General features: G+C 39.2%; 1 protein-coding gene across 3 annotated transcripts in view; it reads left to right on the plus strand.

Annotated features, from left to right (window-relative positions):
• Window positions 1-20,836, plus strand: part of Lrig2 (leucine rich repeats and immunoglobulin like domains 2) — a 59,462-nt gene that overhangs the window by 19,222 nt on the left and 19,404 nt on the right. For all 3 annotated transcript variants that reach the window (XM_060392943.1, XM_021634206.2, XM_021634207.2), the window contains exons 5-12: window positions 2,269-2,412; window positions 2,531-2,674; window positions 3,191-3,334; window positions 3,531-3,674; window positions 6,915-6,995; window positions 9,233-9,304; window positions 9,562-9,630; window positions 19,654-19,817. In XM_060392943.1, the coding sequence (XP_060248926.1) occupies window positions 2,269-2,412; window positions 2,531-2,674; window positions 3,191-3,334; window positions 3,531-3,674; window positions 6,915-6,995; window positions 9,233-9,304; window positions 9,562-9,630; window positions 19,654-19,817 (962 nt within the window). The remainder of the gene's footprint in view (window positions 1-2,268; window positions 2,413-2,530; window positions 2,675-3,190; window positions 3,335-3,530; window positions 3,675-6,914; window positions 6,996-9,232; window positions 9,305-9,561; window positions 9,631-19,653; window positions 19,818-20,836) is intronic.

Genomic DNA, 20,836 nt, shown 5'->3' on the forward strand with positions numbered 1-20,836 from the left:
ATTCATGCACACTACTTTGTAACATTCTAAATGAAGTAGGAGCCATACTTTTATCCCACCTTGGTTTTTTTTTTCTTTTTCTTTTCTTTGTTATTTTCTCTTTTGTTGTTGTTTGTTTTGTTTTCCTTTTTGTTTGTTTTGAGACAGGGTTTCACTTTGTAGTCCTGGCTGGTTTGGAACTCAGTAGGTAGAACAGGCTGGCTCCAAACTCATAGAGATCCACCTGCCTCTATCTTCTAAGTGTAAGAATTAAATTTAAGGGTGTGCTCCAAAAAGTCCTGCCTTCCTCTTGCTTTTAGATGGTAGGGTTCAAAACTAGGACTTTGTCATATCCTAGGCAAAGACTTTATCACTGAGCTATACTTCTAGCTCTTACATAATTAATTTTGTAGATGAAGGAGAAAACAGTTAAGTGATATGTGAAATAAAATAGCAGTTGAGGGGCTGAGGAGATTGCTCAGTGGGTACAAGTGCTTGGCTCTGTAAGCACAAGGACCTGAGTTCAAATCCCAAACACCCATATACAGGCATGGCTGCGTGTGTCTGTAACTCTCGCATTGGGGGTAGTGAAGGGCAGATCCCGAGAGTTCAGTGGCCAGTCAGCCTAACCAAAATGATGGACTTACAGTTCTATGAGAGACTGAGCTCTTTGTTCCATGAGAAATCCTGTCTCAAGGCAATAAATCAGAGAATGATAGAGGTAGCTCTCCCTTCCCCCATCCTGCTCTGGCCTCTACACCCACACATGCATACTCACCTGGATAACATATACACTTGCACACAAAAGAATGCAGGGAATCTTTTGAAGAAGAGGGAGATAGAAAGACCTATAGGGGCCAGGAGCTCCACAAGGAGAGCAACAGAACCAATATATCCGGGCCCAGTGTTCTTTTCTGAGACTGATACTCTAACCAAGGACCATGCATGCAGATAACTTAGAACTCCTACACAGATGTGACCAATGGCAGCTCAGTCTCCAAGTGGGTTTCTTAGTAAGGGAAACAGTGGCTGTCTCTGACATAAACTCAGTGGCTGGCTCTTTGATCACCTACCCCTGAGGGGGAAATGGGAGAGGAGGGTAGCCTTACCAGGCCACAGAGGAAGATGATGCAGCCAATCCTGATGAGACCTGATAGGCTAGGGTCAGAGGACCTCCCCTATCAGTAGACCTGGGGAGGGGCATGGGAGGAGAAGAGGATTGGGAGGGGACGAGGGAGAGGGCTACAAAGTGAATAAATTGTAATAAATAAATAAATAAATAAATAAATTTAAAAAACTAAACCAAACAAAAAAATATTCTTTTTTGGTTCATAAGCATGATGATTGCTTTTTTTTTTTTAAGATTTATTTATTACTTATGCAATGTGTGTTAGCATGTACACCTGCACGCCAGAAGAGGGAACCAGATTTCATGTTTAGATGGTTGTGAGCCACCATGTGGTTGCTGGAATTGAACTCAGGACCTTTGGGAAGAGAAATCAGTGCTCTTATCCTCTGAGCCATTTCTCCAGCACCGATGATTGCTTTTTACATGACATGTGAGATAGCTCTCATCAACCTTGTTACAGTCTTGGCACATGACTTTTGTCTGATGTGAAAAAAAAAGCTTGACTTGAGGTGGGAGTTAGAAATAGCAGTTTGTTGTGGGCTATTAATATTTATCATTGATGTAACTTTTAGTTAAACAGCGGTTGTTCCTAAACCAGCTGTACACCCAAATCACCACACAGAAACTGGGATGTATTTAGTTAACGTAGAGCATAATGCTGAGCAATGATTACTCCATCGTAAACCTGCAAGCCCGCATAGAACCTTCCATTCAGATTTTACCCATTATACTTGCGTTTAGTCATATCTTAGGTCTGGTTCATCTCTCCTTATGGTTCCAAAACCTCTCCTGCTGATCTCTGCTCTCTTACTCTCACTAGCTTCTTTCACTTCCCTCTGGACCAGGATGTCTTACCCTATCTCTCCTTTGCACAGCATTGGCTAGTTGTTTTATTGACAATACAGAGAACAAATTGGTGGCATGTTTACGCAAACTTGATGCTTAGAATAAACATCACAATGCAATGTCCGAATTGAAACCAGATAGTGGGGTAGAGAAATCAGCATTTGAATGAACAAGAGTAAATTGTATACATTCCACAAGAATATTATACCAACAGCAGTTGAATAATTTGTCAAACATATATAGTTAAGTCAGCCTTATAGACTTTGGGTAGTTATCACTATTTCTGTTCTTTTGCTGGTACCTTGTCTTTTTAGGAATTTGAGTAATAACAGAATAACCACCTTGGAGGCCGGCTGCTTTGACAATTTATCAGGTTCTTTATTAGTGGTAAAATTAAACCGGAACCGAATTAGCATGATTCCACCTAAAGTCTTCAAGCTGCCTCATCTCCAATTCTTGTGAGTAACAAAACTGATGGATTATAAGAAGACAAGTTTTCCTTTACAGCATTTTTTCTTTTAAATTACTGTTAGAGTTATTCAGCCAACTTTCTAATTGTATAATTTCTTGTTTAAGGGAACTAAAAAGAAACAGGATTAAAATTGTAGAAGGCCTTACTTTCCAAGGGCTTGATTCCTTACGCTCATTGAAAATGCAACGGAATGGGATTAGCAAACTCAAAGATGGAGCATTTTTTGGCTTAAATAATATGGAAGAATTGTAAGTATCAGAATAGGGGATAGTTGTGAGGACTCTTTCTGGGGCTTTTAATGCCAGAATAGTGAAGAGGCAGTTGCTTATGTAACAGAGATACATGAATGGTTTTTCTGATGGGAGGTAAAATGCACAAACAACCTCCACTTTCTTCTGCCCTTCCTACTCCTTTTTTCCTACATTGAACCTAAGGCCTTACACATGCTACATCCCTTGCCTTCATACAGACTTGAAGTTTTTTTTAGTTAGCTGGTATTTTTGTTTTCATTCTTAAGCTTTTCAATATAAAAAAATTATTTCATATTGTTTTGACTTGAAATTACCAGAATTTATCTGGTTCAAGAATCCTGTACCACTTGATCTGTTGGTTTTGTAGATATTTAGTTCCTTTAGGGCTAAATCTACATTTCTTGGGTCACTAGAGTTCAATAGGTGTCTGAGAATTTAATGGAGATTTAACACTGTGCTTGGTATTGAATGTGCCTTGTTTGGAGTTACTTGCTTCTCTCTATAATTATACAGAGAACTGGAACATAATAACCTTACAGGAGTGAACAAGGGGTGGCTCTATGGCTTACGAATGTTACAGCAGCTGTATATGAGCCAGAATGCTATTGAAAGAATCAGCCCCGATGCATGGGAGTTCTGCCAGAGACTATCGGAACTGTAAGTGTTGAGTGGTGCTTCATGGGAGGGTGTGTTTGGAGGAAATTATTCTCATGGTAGTTGTGAGATCTAGCTTCCCTATTTCCTCAGGTTTTGTTAGAACACTGAATTTAGTGTGTCAGTGGAGTAAAATTTGTAGGTTGGAATAACTTTCAATTTTTCAATGACTTTCAATTTTTTTTTTAAATTTTTTTAGGGATTTGTCCTATAACCAGCTGACTCGCCTTGATGAATCTGCCTTTGTGGGGCTGAGCTTACTGGAGAGATTGAATTTAGGGGACAATAGAGTCACTCATATTGCTGATGGTGTATTTAGGTTTCTTTCCAATCTTCAGACATTGTAAGTTTTAGTTTTTAAGTCTTCTTTAGAATGAAATTAAGCAAATGAATGAAAATAACTAATCAATATGAATATATGTATATGTTAGTATTTTGTGTTTCTTTTGTTCTCTATCCCATATATAAGTCTTAAAGCAGTTTATACTTTATTCTGATTTAATCTCACAACAGCAAAGTTAGCAGTGTCAGAATGCAGCCATCTGCTTGTTATCATGATGGATAGTGTATCAGAACTCCTGGCTTTTGTCTGGAAGGATGTAGGTATATTGTGGTGGCAGTTCTGTTCACTGTTAGTAGTTTGCTGCATGACTTTGGTTTGTTTGTGCGTGCGTGCGTGCGTGTGCATGTGCCTGTGGTTTTTGGGTCCTTGGGGCCAGTGCTAGACACTAAAACTTTAGTATACTAGGCCAGCACTTTATGACTGAGCTCTATCTTCATGGCTTTGCCCAAAAGAAACTAACTTTATTTTTCCTTTGCATTTTTGGAGATAATTTCTCAATATGGAGCTTAGGTTGGACTTGAACTCTTAGCTATGCCTTCTAGGTGCAGAGATTATAGGCATGTACTAAATGGCCTGGCTAAATGGTGTGCATGTCTGTGTCTGTGTGCACACAAGTGTGTGTGCAATGGTGCTGCTGCTAATTGATTATTGGCCTTGTTCAGTGGAGCACTCTCCTAGCATACACAAGACCAGTAATCAACAGAAGTACCACTGATGAATTTCATTAAGATTGCTTTCAGGAGTCTGGTTTGGGTACCAGTGGCCATAAGACTTCAGGAACTATTTCTCCTCTCCTCCATCAACTATTAACTATGTATAAACCTTCAGTGAGGTATAGGGCCTAGTGAGCCTCTTCTTCCTCCATTACAGGCTGGGTCTCATGTTACATAGGTAATTATAGCTTCTGGGAGTTGAAGATTGTTATGCCATGTCATGTGAGATAGCTTTAGGAAGCAAAAGTGATTGAATACTTTTAATATAGCTAGTATTTCATCAGCACATGATGTATACAAGTATACTTTTCTCTGACAATGGAATAGTGGATTTTTTCTATGTTAATCTCTTTCTAAACTTGATTGATTGATTGATTGCAATTTATTCACTTTGTATCCCCCTCCCTCATCTCTCTCTTCTCCCACTATGCCCTTTCTCTAATCCACTGATAGGGAAGGACTACATCTGTGCAGGGGTTCTAGGTTATCTCCATGCAATTTATTCACTTTGAATCCCCACTGCAGCCTCCTCCCTCTTCTCCTCCCAGTCCCACCTACCCTCTCACTTCTCCCCCTATGCCCTTTCCCTAATCCCCTGATAGGGGAGGACTTCTTCCTTTCCATCTGACTCTAGCCTATCAGGTCTCATCAGGACTGGCTGCATTGTCTTCCTCTGTGGCCTTGTAAGGCTGTTCCCTCCTCAGGGGGAGGTGATCAAAGAGCTGGCCACTGAGTTCATGTCAAGGTTGTCATGAGACAACCCTTTTACCCCTTACTAAGGAACCCACTTGGAAATTGAGTAGCCTATGGGCCTCCTCTGAGCAGGGGGTCTAGGTCCTCTCGATGCATGGTCCTTGGGTGGAGTATCAGTCTCTGGAGGACCCCTGGGCCCAGGCTTTTTGGTTCTGTTGTTCTCATTGTGGAGTTCCTGTCCCTCCAGGTCTTCTATCTCCCTCTTCTTCCATAAGGTTTCCTGCACTCTGCCCAAAGTTTGGTTATGAATCTCAGTATCTCCTTCGATAACCAGGTGGGTAGAGTCTTTCAGAGGTCCTCTGTGAAAGGCTCCTGTCCTGTTCCTTGTTTTTTCCTACTTCTGATGTCTATCCTGTCTGCCCTCTGAATGAGTTTTCAGCCTCTTCCCTAGGGTCCTCCTTGTTGTTTAGCTTCTTTAGGATTTTCTGCTTCTGGGTTACCTCACTCCTCAGCTATACCATTCCCGGGCATTTACCCAAAAGATGCCCCACCATTCAGTAAGGACAGTTGCTCAACTAAGTTCATAGCAGCTTTATTCGTAATAGCCAGAATCTGGGAACAACCTAGATGTCCCTCAGTGGAGGAATGGATACAGAAAGTGTAGTACATTTACATAATAGAATACTACTTAGCAATCAAAAACAAGGAAATCATGATTTGCATGCAGATGGTGGGAACTTGAAAAGATCATCCTGAGTGTGAAGTAGTAGGTTTTAAAAGATGATACTTTTAAAGAAAAACGCACTGACTGCTCTAGCATGTGGTCATACAATTTTTGCTTTCCAAGGGGAATGTTTAATTGCTCTTGGCTATGAAGCTCTGTGTTGGTATTTCTGTTTGAGCAAATAAGTTTAAGGGCCCAGAGGGAGTCTTGAAGCATCCAGGAATCCCATGAGTCTAAAATTACATTTTCTTTTTTTTTTTTCATTTACATTATTTTATTTGGAAATGTTTATAACAGTACAGTGAAACTAAATTCCAGAGACAATGGATGTCATTTCTTTAGGCATCATCAATTTATTATAAAAGGGAGGCAATGAAATTATTTACATGATGAAATAGTTCAGAATATTGGTGGAATGGGCAGCTTCATGTGACACCATTTCAATAGTGATTTCAGTCCACATACTTTCCAAGAATGTCACCATCTCTAAATAAGAAATAATCCTTGTCATCTAGAACTACTTTGGTGCCTCCATACTCTGGGAGAACTTTGTCTCCAACCTTCACACTGACCAGTTGAATCTCTCTGCCCTTTCTTTTGCGTAAAATTACATTTTCAAGCTGTATCTATCACCCTTATTTGAAACCCTCCCTTTTGTAGGGCCTTGCCTACAATTTTTAATAGGTTAGTACAATTAATTAGATAAGGTTAACTAGGATGATTAGTAATCTTAGGAGGTTGCTTAGTTTGCTAACCTATGTCTATATTAATAATTATTAATTAATTAATAAAAATTTGAGGCTGGGTCTCTATGAAGTTCTGACTGTCTTGGAGCTCACTATGTAGATCATGCTGTTTTGAACTCATAGAGATCTGCCTGCCTTTGCCTCCCAAGTGCTGGGACTAGCCCAGCTGCTTAGTTAATTTATTAAATTTTTGGTGTTTATCACAAATACTCCTTTAAAACCCAGAACTGAGTCTTCATCATCAATCACTGTTAAAATAAAGTTTAAAAGCACTATGTGTCTCTTCATGCTGCCATATCAGGATACTTCCTAGTAGTTTGGTGGACATACTGGCTAATAATCTTTTTCTCCCTGACACTTTCAGAGACTTGAGAAACAACGAAATTTCATGGGCCATAGAAGATGCTAGTGAAGCCTTTGTTGGACTCAAAAGCCTCACTAAATTGTATGTATTTGTGATGTTTGTGTGTATCTTATGTCTTTTCAAGGAGTGTTGTAAATGTTATTGGAAAATGTTTATTTTATATGAACAGAAAGTCTGAGCCTTCCCACTGTCTCCTAAAGGAAGGAGCTTTGTTTGTCAAATAGTTTGTTGTTGTTTAGGATTTACTTCATATCCCAATCCCAGCTTCCCCTCCCTCTTTTCCTTCCTGTCCTCCCTCTCACTTTCCCTCCCCCACATCTACCTCTCCTCTCCTCAAAAAAGGGGAGTCCTTCCATGGATATCAACAAGGTTTGGCATATTAAGTTGCTGTCAGTCTAGGTGTATCTTCTGTTGAGGCTAGACAAGACAGCCCAATTATAGGAAAGGGATCCAAAGGCAGGCGGTGTAGTCAGACATAGCCCCTGCTCCCATTTTAGGAGTCCCACATAATGATCAGCTGCACTACTGTTCCATATGTGTAAGGGGCCTGGGTCTGTCCCATGCATGCTCTTTAATTGGCAGTGCATTCTATATGAGCCCCTATGGGCCAGCACTTTTTATTTATAAAGGATTCCTATGGAAATTTACCTTTCATCTAAATTACTTTCAGATTAGGATTATAAGAGATGGCTTGCAGTCACAGAATGTTCATACACGCGTCTCATTGTTCTTTGTTCTCTTTATTTCCTTCCTTACTGTCCTTCTTCCACTTCCTCTATACTGCGGGTGGTTTCCTTATATTCAGGTAGATTCTTCTGCTCTTTTTTTTTTATTAATTTATTTTTTTATTAGTTACAACTTTTTCACTTTGTATCCTAGCTGTAGCCCCCTCCCTCATTCCCTTCCAATTCTACCTTTCCTCCCTCCTCTCCCCCCTCCCTCCTCTCCTCCCTTGCCTTTCCCTCAGTTCACTGATAGGGACGGTCCTCCTCCCCTTCCTTCTGACCCTAGCCTGTCAGGTCTCATCAGGATTGGCTGCATTGTCTTCCTCTGTGGCCTGGTAAGGCTGCTCTCTTATGAGATATGCACCATTCTTTATCTCCCATCTCCTTTGGATCTATTTCTCCCGTCAGGATCCCTTTTCTAGTTTTATGACCTACACACACACACACACACACACACACACACACACACACACACCCCGCGTGTTTGTAATTCTAACTCTAGGTACTGAATATGAGAGAAAATGTTTGGTTGCATCCATTTTTCTGCAAATGCCATAACTTCATTTTTCTTTATTGCTACTATTGTATGTATGTGTTACCTTTTCTTTATCCTCTGTGTTTTAATGGACATCTAGGCTGGTCCCATTTCCTGGCTGTTGGAAGTAGTACAGCAGTAAGCATGGTTGTGCAAGTATCTCTGGCATATTGACTTAGAGGCCTTCAGGGATACATTTACCAGTAGTATAGCTGGGCCATATGGTAGTTCTGTTTTCAGTTTTTGGAGGAACTTCCATACTGATTTCCATAGTGCCTGGACAAGTTCACACCCTCAATCTAATGGAATTTAAATAAGTGATTGAATAGAGTTTTCTGTTCAAGTAGGAGACATGCCCTGAGAAAATGTAGTAGAGCAGGTGTATGTTTAATCATGTGAGATATTTGGGGAATCAACCTAATAATAGGGGAAAATATTCTCCCATGAAACATTTTAGATTTAGATCTCCTATGAGAAGGAATTCTCCAAAGAGTCATATTTGTCTCAATCTGATCATCTTTTATTAAGGAGAGAAATGGGGACTTTAACCTCACTTTGCATTGGTAAGCTACCCGGTATTTCATTGGCTAGGATGATTGTTTAGAGGACTTCCATTGAGCTGTGAGATCTCAGTAGAAGCTTTCCTATTGTGCTTTGCATTAATTAGTAAGTTCATAACTTTCTTAAAAATGCTTGCTTTCATTAAGCTATAATTCAGTGTGTATAATTTTTCCCTCAGTAATATCTGAGTAAAGCCATTAAAGAGACTAAAGGGATGGCTCAGAGGTTAAGAATTCTTTCTTCTCTTGCAGAGGACCTGGGTTTTGTTCTAAGCACCCATATTAGGTGACTCTTAAGCATCTTCTACCTCAGGGAGTCTGAGGACTTCCTGACTTCCAGAGGCACATCCCCCACGTGCACATACCTCGCCCCCACATATACACACAGACACATAACGAAAAATAGTTTAAAGAGTGTGTTAACAATACCACATGTAAACATTTAACACAATTACACTTTGTGTAGGTAAATATTTAATGAATTTAATTTTATTTCAGAATCTTGCAAGGAAACCAGATTAAGTCAATTACACAGAAAGCATTCATTGGCCTTGAATCTCTTGAGTATCTGTAAGTATTTCATATACATTTACTCACTGTGTAATCTTTGTGAGGGGGGGCAATGGTGGCTGCCTTTAATCCCAGTCCTCAGAAGACAGAGGCAGGCAAATCTTTTTGAGTTTGAAGCCAGCCTGGTCTACGTAGCCAGTTTAAGGCCAGCCAGAGTTGCATACTGAGACTGTCAGCAGGAGGTGTTCATGAACATGTATACATTATGTATTTTCACTATAGAAATGGTTACTGATGTTTCTTTTTTTTTATTTCAGAGATTTGAACAACAATGCTATAATGTCTGTCCAAGAAAATGCTTTTTCTCAGACTCATTTAAAGGAACTGTAAGTAATTTTTTTCTCTTTTAGTTGTTAGGACTCATTGTATGTAATATATGGCATTTGTGTGCCTGGTGCCCATAGAGGTTAGAGGAGATCATCAGATCCTGTGGAACTGGAGTTACAGATGAGTGTAAACTGCTGTGTGGGTGATGGGAATTGAACCTGGGTCTTTAGGAAGAGTGGACATTGTTCTTAACCTCTGAGACATCTCTCCAGCCCCTCTTTGTAAAGTAAAGAAGGCGATGCAGATGTTTTCAGAAGCATGTCCTTCAAGCAAGAGATAGAAACGTGTTAACACTGAGTTGTTTGAGTAGTGGCATCATTTAGAGATAACCCAGCCCTGAAGAGTCAGGAGTGTGTGCTACCAATTGTAATGTGTTTAAATTACTAAAATGTTCAGAAACTTTAAATGTTGCAGTAGAAAAAAGATAGTGTTTTATACTTTTTTTTCACATATAATTTTTAAAGTAATTTAAAATATATGTTTGGGTATTTTGCCTACATGTGTGTCACTGTACCAGGTACATTCCTGGTACCTGTGGAGGCCAGAAAAGGATGTCAGATCCTCTGGAATTGATGTTACAGACAGTTGTGAGCTGCCATGTGGGTGTTGGGAACTGAACCCAGGTCTTCTGAAAGAGCAGGGCTTTTGACTGATGAGCCATTTCTCCAGCACTTCCTATATAATTTTTTAAAATGACAATAAAGCTGAGCCATTTCTCCACATTTCCTATATAATTTTTTAAAATGACAATTTTATTTTACAATTTTATTTTCTACAAGTTGTCCTCTGACCTCCACAGAAGAGCATGGCACATAGCCAAGCATAAAGGCATACGCCTTTACTGCCAGTACTTGGGAGGCCAGCTGGTTTACTTAGTAAGTTCCAGGATAGCCAGGATTATATATAGGGAGACCCTGTTTCAAAAAAAAAAAAAAAGAATGCCATGTGTGTATGCCATCCCCCCAACGTGTGCACACATATGATAAATAAAAATTTAAACAATTTTATTTTAAAGTACTGAGTTGTAATAGGTTGGAAATTTTAAAAACTGGTTCTTACCACAGAGTGAGATGTACTAGAAATGTGTTTTTAAACTTGTGTTCAGACCCTTTCTTCATTCCTTACAACTTGCCACAGTAGGCAAATTTAGCTAGAGGCTCAGTGTACGTTCTCAGAGTGGGAGTAGGAGTTCCCTAGGGTCAAGTGAAGTTACAATGAACTAATTTGTTTGCTAAGACATTTATTCATCATTTTGTACTGTATTGGACCATGGTCTCTGTTCTTACCTCATATTATATTAAGGCAGTTTATTCTAAGGCAGATAAAGAATTGAGATAGTAAGGGCTAGGGATGTAGCTTGCCTAGCATGTACAAGGTCCTGAGTTTATTCTCCAGCACTGCAAATCAGTGATAACAATATTTGGATAAATAGATGTGGATGTGGAGAGTTTTGAGACTGATCCAGGCACATAGTAAAAATCAAGTGACTAATATCAACAACAAAAATTGAAATATGAAAATCTGTACTATGGATGTGACTAGTTGGTAAAATACTTGCCTAGCATGTGTGAAGCTCTGGATTTTTTCCCTAGCATTGCATTAACCAGGTGTGATGCCTATAATCCCAGCACTCAAGATGTAAAGGCAGGAGGATCAGAAAGTTTGAAGTCATCTTCAACTACCTATCAAGTTTGAGGTTAGCCTGGGCTACATAAGACTGCCTCAAAAAGCTTTGGAAAATAATCATTAATTACTTTTTGCTCTGTTATAAAAAATTCTGTGAAATATTTGTATTTACTTTAGGTTTAGCTAATTTGTAAGGATTCAGTTTAACTACAAATCAGTTTACCTTTTTTCTACCAGTATAATCTGAGGGCCTGCAGAAAAGCTTTAACTATTACGAGAACCTGGTTCAGTGTGTGTGTTAGATAGTAGGCAGTATAGTTTCCATACAGAGATTCACTAGGGAGGTGAACAAGTGACAAGTATTTGTTTGAACAAACTTCAGTCACACTCCTGACTCTTCTAGGCCTGTATGTGTGTGTGTTTTGAGAAGGTCTCACTATGTAGACCAGGCTGGCACTGAACTCACAGAGATCCACCTGCTTCTGCCTCCTAAGCGCTGGGATTAAAGACATGCGCCACTACACCCTGGCCTTCTAATCTTTTTTTTAAAGTTAGTTTTATCTAAACTTTTCTGAATCTAAAAGTTTAGCAAAGATCCTCCCATATAAATATCTGGGTATCCCTAAATAACTGATCACATTTTTCCTTCTGTACTATTCCCCAGGTGATGTCTGACCACATTGGCCTGCCTTTTGCAAGAGTATTTCTAGGTTGTTTTTGCTAGAATAATCCCCCTCAGTTCTGAAGCCACCCACGGGTTCCCACCCCTCTTTTTCTTTGGCTAAAATTTCTTGTCTGCTGTAATAGGAGTTGAGCCCAGCTTCTTTCCTCTGTTAGAGAATTTCATTGCAGTGATCTCTGTACCTGGGAGATGGTCTTGAATACACTGTACATCACCATGCTTTAACAAGTGTTGAATAACTTTTTCTTTAACAGTTAGGAGGTTGTAGCACAGATAGGATCAGATTCATCATTGGACCCTGGACCTCTCACCCAGGACTCCCAAATGTACACCTTTGAAGCCTTTGTCTTCATTCCTGACTGATTGATCGGGGATCCAATGGTGAGTCAGACTGGTGATTCATTGCTCTGGACAAATGTCCATTGGAGCTGGTAAGGAGAGATTTTGATTCTTGAGATTTTGAGTGCAGTTTCTAAACTGGGGCAGAGTGCCATGCTTCTTTTCAGAGACACTGCTCTGCCAGAGGTCTTCCTGGGCCTCTTCCCTCAGTGGAGATTGCTTCTCAACTCTCTGGTATAGACATTCTTTGTAGAGTCTTACTGTTTTCTTGATTGGATTCCAGTTTTCCTACAGGAACTTCTCTGTACTCACCAGAAACCCTGGCAATAGGGTGTTCTGCTAACTCTGTCCACTTCCCAAGTATAGGAATTTTATTGTCCTCTTTGAGGAACTTAAGTTCTCCATGTACTGGTTCCTCTTAAGATCACTCCCTTCCCATTGTTACTTTTCTTTCGCCTCTGAACCACTCACCCCCTGAGTCTTTTTGATATGTGTCTTTGAAAATCCCTCTTCTGCATATGTACATCCATCTTTGTCAGACCAGATTCCATTTTAGCTGCTTCACTTTCAGGCCACCTGTCCTCCATTGGGGACACTCCAGGAACTAATAGACCCCCAAATAACAACTGTGTGATTCTGAAAAACACTGAATGGAAGTACTCTTTTTATCTATACTCAGATGGGCTTTGGTGATATCAAGATAGCTCCTAGGTGTCTAGTAACCTCCCTGAGATTGATTATATGTTATGGCAAAATAATTTCAAAAAATTAATTAGCATTCATCGATTATACATGATAATAGTTTCACTGTGATATTTTATGTAATGTATTCTGAGCATATTCATTCCCTAACTCCTCCTTTATCCTCTTATCTCCCAATTACTCCTGTAATCCTCTTTTCAAGAAGCCCCACTTCTGTTTTTATGTTCTTTTTGTTTGTTTTTGTGACCCAGTGAGTTTCAGTAGGGCTGTTTACAAAAACATGGGCATCTTATTAGTGGCTATAGAATTGACGGAAATGTTTCTCCACCCCCCAACAACCACTAACAGTACATAAATCCTCAGAGGGTTACCCAAGATTGACAGTCTCCTCCACAAATGTATGTATGTTTCACCTTCTCCTTCAGGAGTATGTTCCCTGTGCTAAAACTGCATAGTACCAAACCATGTATACACTATAAAACTGAGGCTGCAGAGTAATAGAGTCCACTTGGCCTTCCATATCTTGTGCCCTGTTATCGCTTCTTCATTACTTGTGGGTTGGAACTTTAACAAGTTAAAGAAGTTATTTGAACCCTTGCCACTGTAACACTGTAACACTTGATCTAATAATCAAGATGGCCACTTAATCATTGGTGTGTGTCAGCATATGCAGTGTGGATACACTAGACAAAAGGATGGTTTATGTCCTGAATGGACAGCATGAGATTTTATCTCATTAATCAAAATGGCACACATTTTGCAATTTAGGAATTATTTACTTTTGTGCTTTTCTGTGTAACATTTGTATATATTATTGACCTCAGGTGATTGAAACTGCAGGAAGCAAGCTATGGATAAGGGAGATGTACTGTATTTGTAAATAGGTATCTTTCTCTCTTTGTTTTTCAGCAAGTTTGGATAAAAATATAAAGAATAGAAAAAACAACAGTTTTGTACTTAAAACAGCAGCCTTTGGGAGGCAGAGGCAGGAAGATCTCTGTCAGTTTAAGGCTAGCCTGATCTACATAGTGAATTTCAGTCCAGTCAGGGCTGCAGAGAGACCCTGTCTCAAAAAAAGTAAATAAATGAGTGAGTTTATGTTATTTTTATACTGATTCCAGAAAGATGTAATTTCTCTGTTTGCATCTGTTTAAGTGGTAGTTTAAACAGATGTTTGGTATGAATGTTTGTATGTTTGATAATTTTCTGTCTTTGCATATGTTCACATGTACATATGTGAAAGTACATAACATGAATGTGCATTAAGAGGCCAGAAGTTGACATCAGGGGTCTTTTTCTGTTGTTCCTCACCTTATTTTTTGAGCCAGGGTCTCTCACTGATCCTGGAGCTCTGTTTTGGCTAACCTGGCTGGCCAGCATGCTCTTGGGATCTCCCTGCCCCTGCTTCCCCAGAAAAAGCTTCCAGATACATGCAGCAGCACCCATCTTTTACATGGGTGCCAGACTTAGATCGCATACAGCAAACCCTTTAGCTGATGAGCCACCTCTAGCCCTTGATAGTTGTTTAGCTCTGTATCAGAGCTTCTTAACCTTGGGGTCACGACAGATCTTTATCGCCAAACTTTACATTATGTTTTTGTTGTTGTTGTTTTGTTTTTTTCAAGACAGGATTTCTTTTTTGTGTAACCCTGTCTGTCTTGGAACTCACTCTATAGATCAGGCTGGCCTGAAACTTAGAGATCCACCTGCCTCTGCCTCCCAAGTGCTGGGATTAAAGGTTTGTGTCACCACTTGCTGGCTACATTAAGATTCTTTTTTTTAATTTAATTTATTTTATTAATTATACTTTATTCACTTTGTATCCCCCCATAAGCCCCTCCCTCCTCCCCTCCCAGCCCCACCCTCCCTCCCCCTTCTTCATGCATGCCCCTCCCCAAGTCCACTGATAGGGGAGGTCCCCCTCTCCTTCCTTCTGATCTTAGTCTATCAGATCTCATCAGGAGTGGCTGCATTGTCATCTTCTGTGGCCTGGTAAGGCTGCTCCCCCCTCAGGGGGAGGTGATCAAAGAGCAGGCCAATCAGATTATGTCAGAGGCAATCCCTGTTCCCATTACTATATAACCCACTTGGACACTAAACTGCCATGGGCTACATCTGTTACATTAAGATTCTTAACAGCAAACTTACAATTATGAAGGAGCAGTGAAAATAATTCTGTGGTTGGGGTCATCACAACATGAGGAAATGTGTTAAAGGGTTGTAGCATTAGGATGGCTGAGAACCACTGCTCTAGATGATATTGCCAAATTCATTTATAAAATTCTTTAAAGGAGTTCTTTTAAAATTGTCTTGAACGAAGAAAGAAAAGAGCTAAGTGGTGGTAACATGTACCTGTAATCCCAGTACTCAGGAGGCAGAGGCAGGCGGATCTCTGAGTTCAGGGTCAGACTGATCTACAGAGGGAGTTCCAGGACATCAGGGCTACGCAAAGAAAGCCTGTCTCAAAAACCCAAAATAACAAAAACAAAGAATCTAAGAAAAACAAAACCCAAAACAGGCACTTATATAAATAATCATAAAACTCTCAGAAATATAACCCGTGCGCTTTTCAAATGCCTATGCTTTGTGTAAATCATGTATGCATAAGATTGATCTTGTTAAAACTAGCTGTATTTTCAGAATTGTCAACATGGACCATGATGCAGACAGTTTCTGCTCAGCTTGTTATCTTTACTAGATGTTTGTTTGGACTGTGAAACTATAGTTTAACCTGTGAACAGAATGTTCACTAAAACGAGTTATTTGCTATATAACAAGAGTCAAAAAGAAGTAAAAGAAAGAAAGGAGTAGTATTTTAACTTTGTAGATTTTTCCGTGATACATTTTTGTTTTTTGAGAGTTAAAGGCAGGTCTCATAGATGCTGAGCATGTGCAATACCATTTCCGGCCTGGGATTTGTTCCCCTGAGACAGCATAGATAGGCTAGCTTTCCTCCTGCCTGAGCCTCTTGAATGCTGGGATACACAGCCATGTGTCTTCGTATTTAGTTTTCTATAATATTTTTGACTCTTGCCTTTCTCAACAGATAATGGTGTTTAACTTTATTAATGTCTCTGGAGATTTTCCGTGAGAACTTAAGTCATAATTAAGCATGAGTGAGTCAGGCAGCTATAAGTAAAATAAGTTTATGAATGAACTTTTCAGCATAATTGTTTTTATGTGTCTATGTAAAACAACTAAGCTATACTACTAAGTGAAAAGGTGAGCTATATTAATTGAATATGTGGATTGTTTCAAAGAATAATAAAATTTGAGACATTGATTCTTAAATATTTTCAAACTTACCTACTTTAGATGGCTTACATTTTACAGGAAACAAAATATATTTGAGTCTGTTAGGGAGTATGTCCTGGGCTGGAAATAAAGGAGTGCGCCATCACCGCCCAGCTATATTTCTTATTTTTAAATGTTTTTATTTAAAATTATTCTTTTGCATCTATCTATTTATCTGTCTGTCTGTCTATCTGTGTGTGCATGTGTATAGATCCAAGGATGACTTGTGGGGATCAAGTCTCTCCTTCTGTTGTGTTGGTCAAACTTCAGTCATCAAGCTTGGCAGTAGCAAACTTTCCCCAAAGTTTTACCCACTGAGCATCTCACCAGCCCCCAAACATACATTTTTAAAGTGGAGGGGGAAAGAACAAAACAGTGCTCAGAGGTTAAGAGCACTGGCTATTCTTCCAAAGGTCCTGAATTCAATTCCCAGCAAGCACATGGTGGCTCATAACCATCTATAACAAGGTCTGGTGCTCTCTTCTGGCGTGCAGGCACACATGCAGGCAGAACACTGTACAAATAATAAGTAAATCTTAAAAATCAATTGAAAAGGTATTAGAAAGTTGGAAAGAGTCTCATGTGGTCAAACTGGCTAAATTAAATCCCTTTATTCTAAGATTTTTGAAAAAGCATTAATATTAACTGTTCTCTGTACCATTAAAATATATTTTCATAAAAAAATGTTTTTTTTGTTTTTTTTTAGGTCCATCTGTCATCTGTTGTTTTGTCTGTCCCTGACTACTCTCTTGTCTCTCTCTCTCCTGCCTTCAGGATCCAGGATTGGATAGATTGTAGGATCTTATAAATGCTAATATATTTTGTTGGACCAAGCCAGCCACACCTCCAGCCCTCCTTTTGAAATTTAATTTAATTTTTTAAAACTGTGCATGACCAGGCTCGCCTTAAACTCCTGATCCTTCGATCCTTCTGCTTAAGTGTCTAATAGATTTTACCGAGTCCTCAGTCATGGAGTTTGCTTTTGTACCCCTCTCCAGCTTTCTGAGATGATGTTTTCATTTATTTCCCAGAGTCCTGATAATGGTACATAATAAAACAGCCTTTCCCCAAAGTTTTGTTAACTAAACACCTCATCACATTTCATACATTCAGGTAATAATCTGGGAGAATTTGACACTTAACAAGATTCATTCTAACTCTGGCGATCCTTTGAGGCAGCATCCACGAATCTGTGTAGCTAATCTTTTTTCTTTCTCAGCAGCTGCGAGGCTGAGGCATGGTAACTCCCTCAATTTCAGGTCAGCTTGAGCTGCTGAGTATTAAATACGTAAAGATTCAATAGCCTTTAGCATCATGACTGCCCGTAGTTGATATTTAACTCCTAGTAGTTTCCTTTACTGTTTCATTTGCTTTCTACTCCTCACACACGGACTCTGCCTACAAGAACCTAACAGAGTGTACACACACAAACACACACACACAAACACACACACACACACACAGTTTTTTCCCAAAACATGCATACTACAAAATAAAATATTGATGGAAAAATTTAAATTTATATGTAACTCTTTCATGAGCATCAAAATACTTATGCAGAGCATGAGGAGAAATACCAAAAAGCATAGAAGTTTTACTAAATGCCAACTTAAAGTATTTTAAAGGCTTGCTAGCTGGTTCAAGAGGTGAAAGCACTTGCTAGGTGCCCAGCCTGATAAACTGAATTGGATTCCTAGATCAGTGGTAGGAGAGAACTTCCACACAGTCACTATGGCAGGACCCCAGCCCACACCAAGTTAAGAGTAGAGCACTCAGTTCAATAATAAATTGTAGTGTTCCCCAAATCATTTGCTTTCTCTTCCTTTACATCTAAGAGATCATGGAGAGAAAAACACTGATTCTTCCGACAGATCTGTTTATAGATCACATTTTTTTTCTTGAAATTGGCTTTTGCTCTGAGTTGAAGTATACATTGCCAGAGGGTTGAAGTGCTTTTAGTCTTGAAATAATTTGAAAATAACAATAAACTTTCCTACAATAAAGCTCCATGCTCTAAAATCTGTAGTTAGCTTTTGCCTTTAATGTTTCAAGATTTTAAATCTCAGGAATATAAAGGATTGCACAGCAAATATCCATACACCTTCACCTGGATGTTCCAATCATTGACTTTTGACAAGCTCACCCAATCCCCTTCTTTCTTTTCTTACTCTCACCATTGCACTCTCTATGCATACATAGTTTTTGTGTATAGATTGTATATATTCAGGTCCTTTATTGTTTGTAGACTATTTAAAATTTGTAGAGAGACATCAAAGGACTAGAGAGTTAGCTCGGCAGTTACGAGCACTTGTTGGTTTTACAGAAGGCTCAGGTTCAGTTCCTAGCACCCACATGGTAGCTCACAAACATCTGTTACTCCAGCTTCCGGGGCTGTGATACCCTCTTCTAACCTCGGGTACCAGGTGTATACATATGGCACATATACGTACACATAGGAAAAGCATTCATACACATTAATATAAAAGTTGTAAGCTGGGCAGAGGCAAGTGAATCTCTGAATTGGAGGCCAGCCTGGGCTGCAGGAATAGTCCGGGCTACACAGAGAAGCCCTGTTTTGAAAAAAAAAAAAAAATGTAGACATCATGATGCTTCACTTGTAAATTACTTGGCATGTGTATATTTGAGGCTGCAAGTTTGAGGCTGACCTGGTAGTATAGTAACTCTGTCTCAAAACAGTCCTCCCACAAACAAACAAGCACATATTTCATTCCATTGCCATGGCTCTTTACTTGGTTTTAATTAATTAATTAATTTAAAAAATTAATTTTTAATTTTTTTTATGTACATTGATGTTCTGCCTGCTTGTGTGTGTGTGTGTGTGTGTAGGATATCACATGAAACTGGAGTACAGACAGTTAACAGGCTGCCATGTGGGTGCTGGAAACTGAACCCATGTCCTTTGGAAAAGCAGCCAGTGCTCTTAACCACTGAGCTATCTCTTCATCCCTTGTCTTTAATTTAAAATGGTTTTCTTGTCCTTCAGTCTGTTTTGATGTTTTTTTGTTTGTTTGTTTGTTTGTTTTGGAATGCTAACATATTATTAAGGCTAATTGTCTTAAGTTTTTTAATAATTAGATACTTTTTTTTTAGATTTGTTTGTTCATGTATTTTATGTATATGAGTGCTCTGTCTTCATGCATATCAGAAGAAGGAATCAGGTCCCATTATAGATGTTGATAAGATGCTGGTAATTGGATTCAGGACTTCTGGAAAAGCAGCTAGTGCTTTTAACAGCTGTGCCATCTCTTCAGCCCAGATGAACAGTTTTTGACAAGTAGATGCTTAAATGTGTGGTTATCCTGAAGAACCTAGAATAAAGCTAAAATTAAAGGTTCTTTTCCTTGTTTTCTTTCTGCAGTGTTCTGAACACAAGCAGTTTGCTCTGTGATTGTCATTTGAAGTGGTTACTTCAGTGGCTAGTGGATAACAACTTTCATCGTTCTGTGAATGTAAGCTGTGCACATCCTGAATGGTTAGCAGGGCAAAGCATCCTGAATGTGGACCTGAAAGATTTTGTCTGTGGTTTGTATTTCTGTTTAAAATTTTTAAATGCCTCTAAACTGTTGTAACAAAAGAAAGGGACTGAAGCAATAACAATGCCACCACCCCAAATGGCTTTCGACTAGCACACCTTATGTCCTTGTGTTGCTCTGCACACCATGTCTCAGTGATTACATAATACAGGCTACATGTTGTGTTCTTTGATCATACAGTGTTTCAAACAGTTCTCACTGTTTTCTTTTGTTTATTTGTTTGTTTTTCAGACAGGGTTTCTCTGTGTAGCCTTGGCCATCCTGGATTCGCTTTGTAGACCAGGTTGGCCTCAAACTCATAGAGATCCACCTGCTTTTGCCTCCCAAGTGCCTTTTTTTTTTTTTTTTTTTTGTCGTAACACAAGGATCCTCTCAATGCTGCCTTCTCATTGGCTTTGAGTGATCATCTTTAGTGGCAATGTGAATGTCGACTTTAATTTGAAGGGAATTATTAACCTTAGGATATATGACAGGCTTCTGAATCAATGTTTTTTTTGTTTGTTTGTTTGTTTGTTTGTTTGTTTGTGAAGACTTTTAGTATATTCTGAAAAGAATCACCAAGAGAATTTTTGAAAAGGCATTAGTTTACGTGGCCATCAGCAGTGCTGTAGTTACAAGTGTGTGTGTGTTTATAACCACCAGTTTCATTTTTTTGTATGTAGTTTCTTGGTAAAAGGACAGACAACTTGGGATAGTCAGTTCCCTTTTTCCATCATGAGGGTTCCAGAACGCAAACTCATGTTGTTAGGCTTTCTGGCAAATTCTTTTACCCACTGAGCCATTTCTCTGGCCTTGATGGACATTTCTCTGGCCTTGGTCTGACATTCTTGATGGAATGTCTTTTCTTTTTTCTTTAAAAGATTAATCTATTTTATTTCATGTGTACAGGTGTTTTGCCTGCACGCATGTCTGTCCCCTGTGTTTGTGCAGTACCCATGGAGCCCTGGAGAGGGTGTCAGATCCTCTGCAACTGGAGTTGCAAAAGATTGTTACTTGGGATGTGCTGGA

The sequence above is a fragment of the Meriones unguiculatus genome, chromosome 10, assembly GCF_030254825.1.
Source record: "Meriones unguiculatus strain TT.TT164.6M chromosome 10, Bangor_MerUng_6.1, whole genome shotgun sequence".
Taxonomy (NCBI): domain Eukaryota; kingdom Metazoa; phylum Chordata; class Mammalia; order Rodentia; family Muridae; genus Meriones; species Meriones unguiculatus.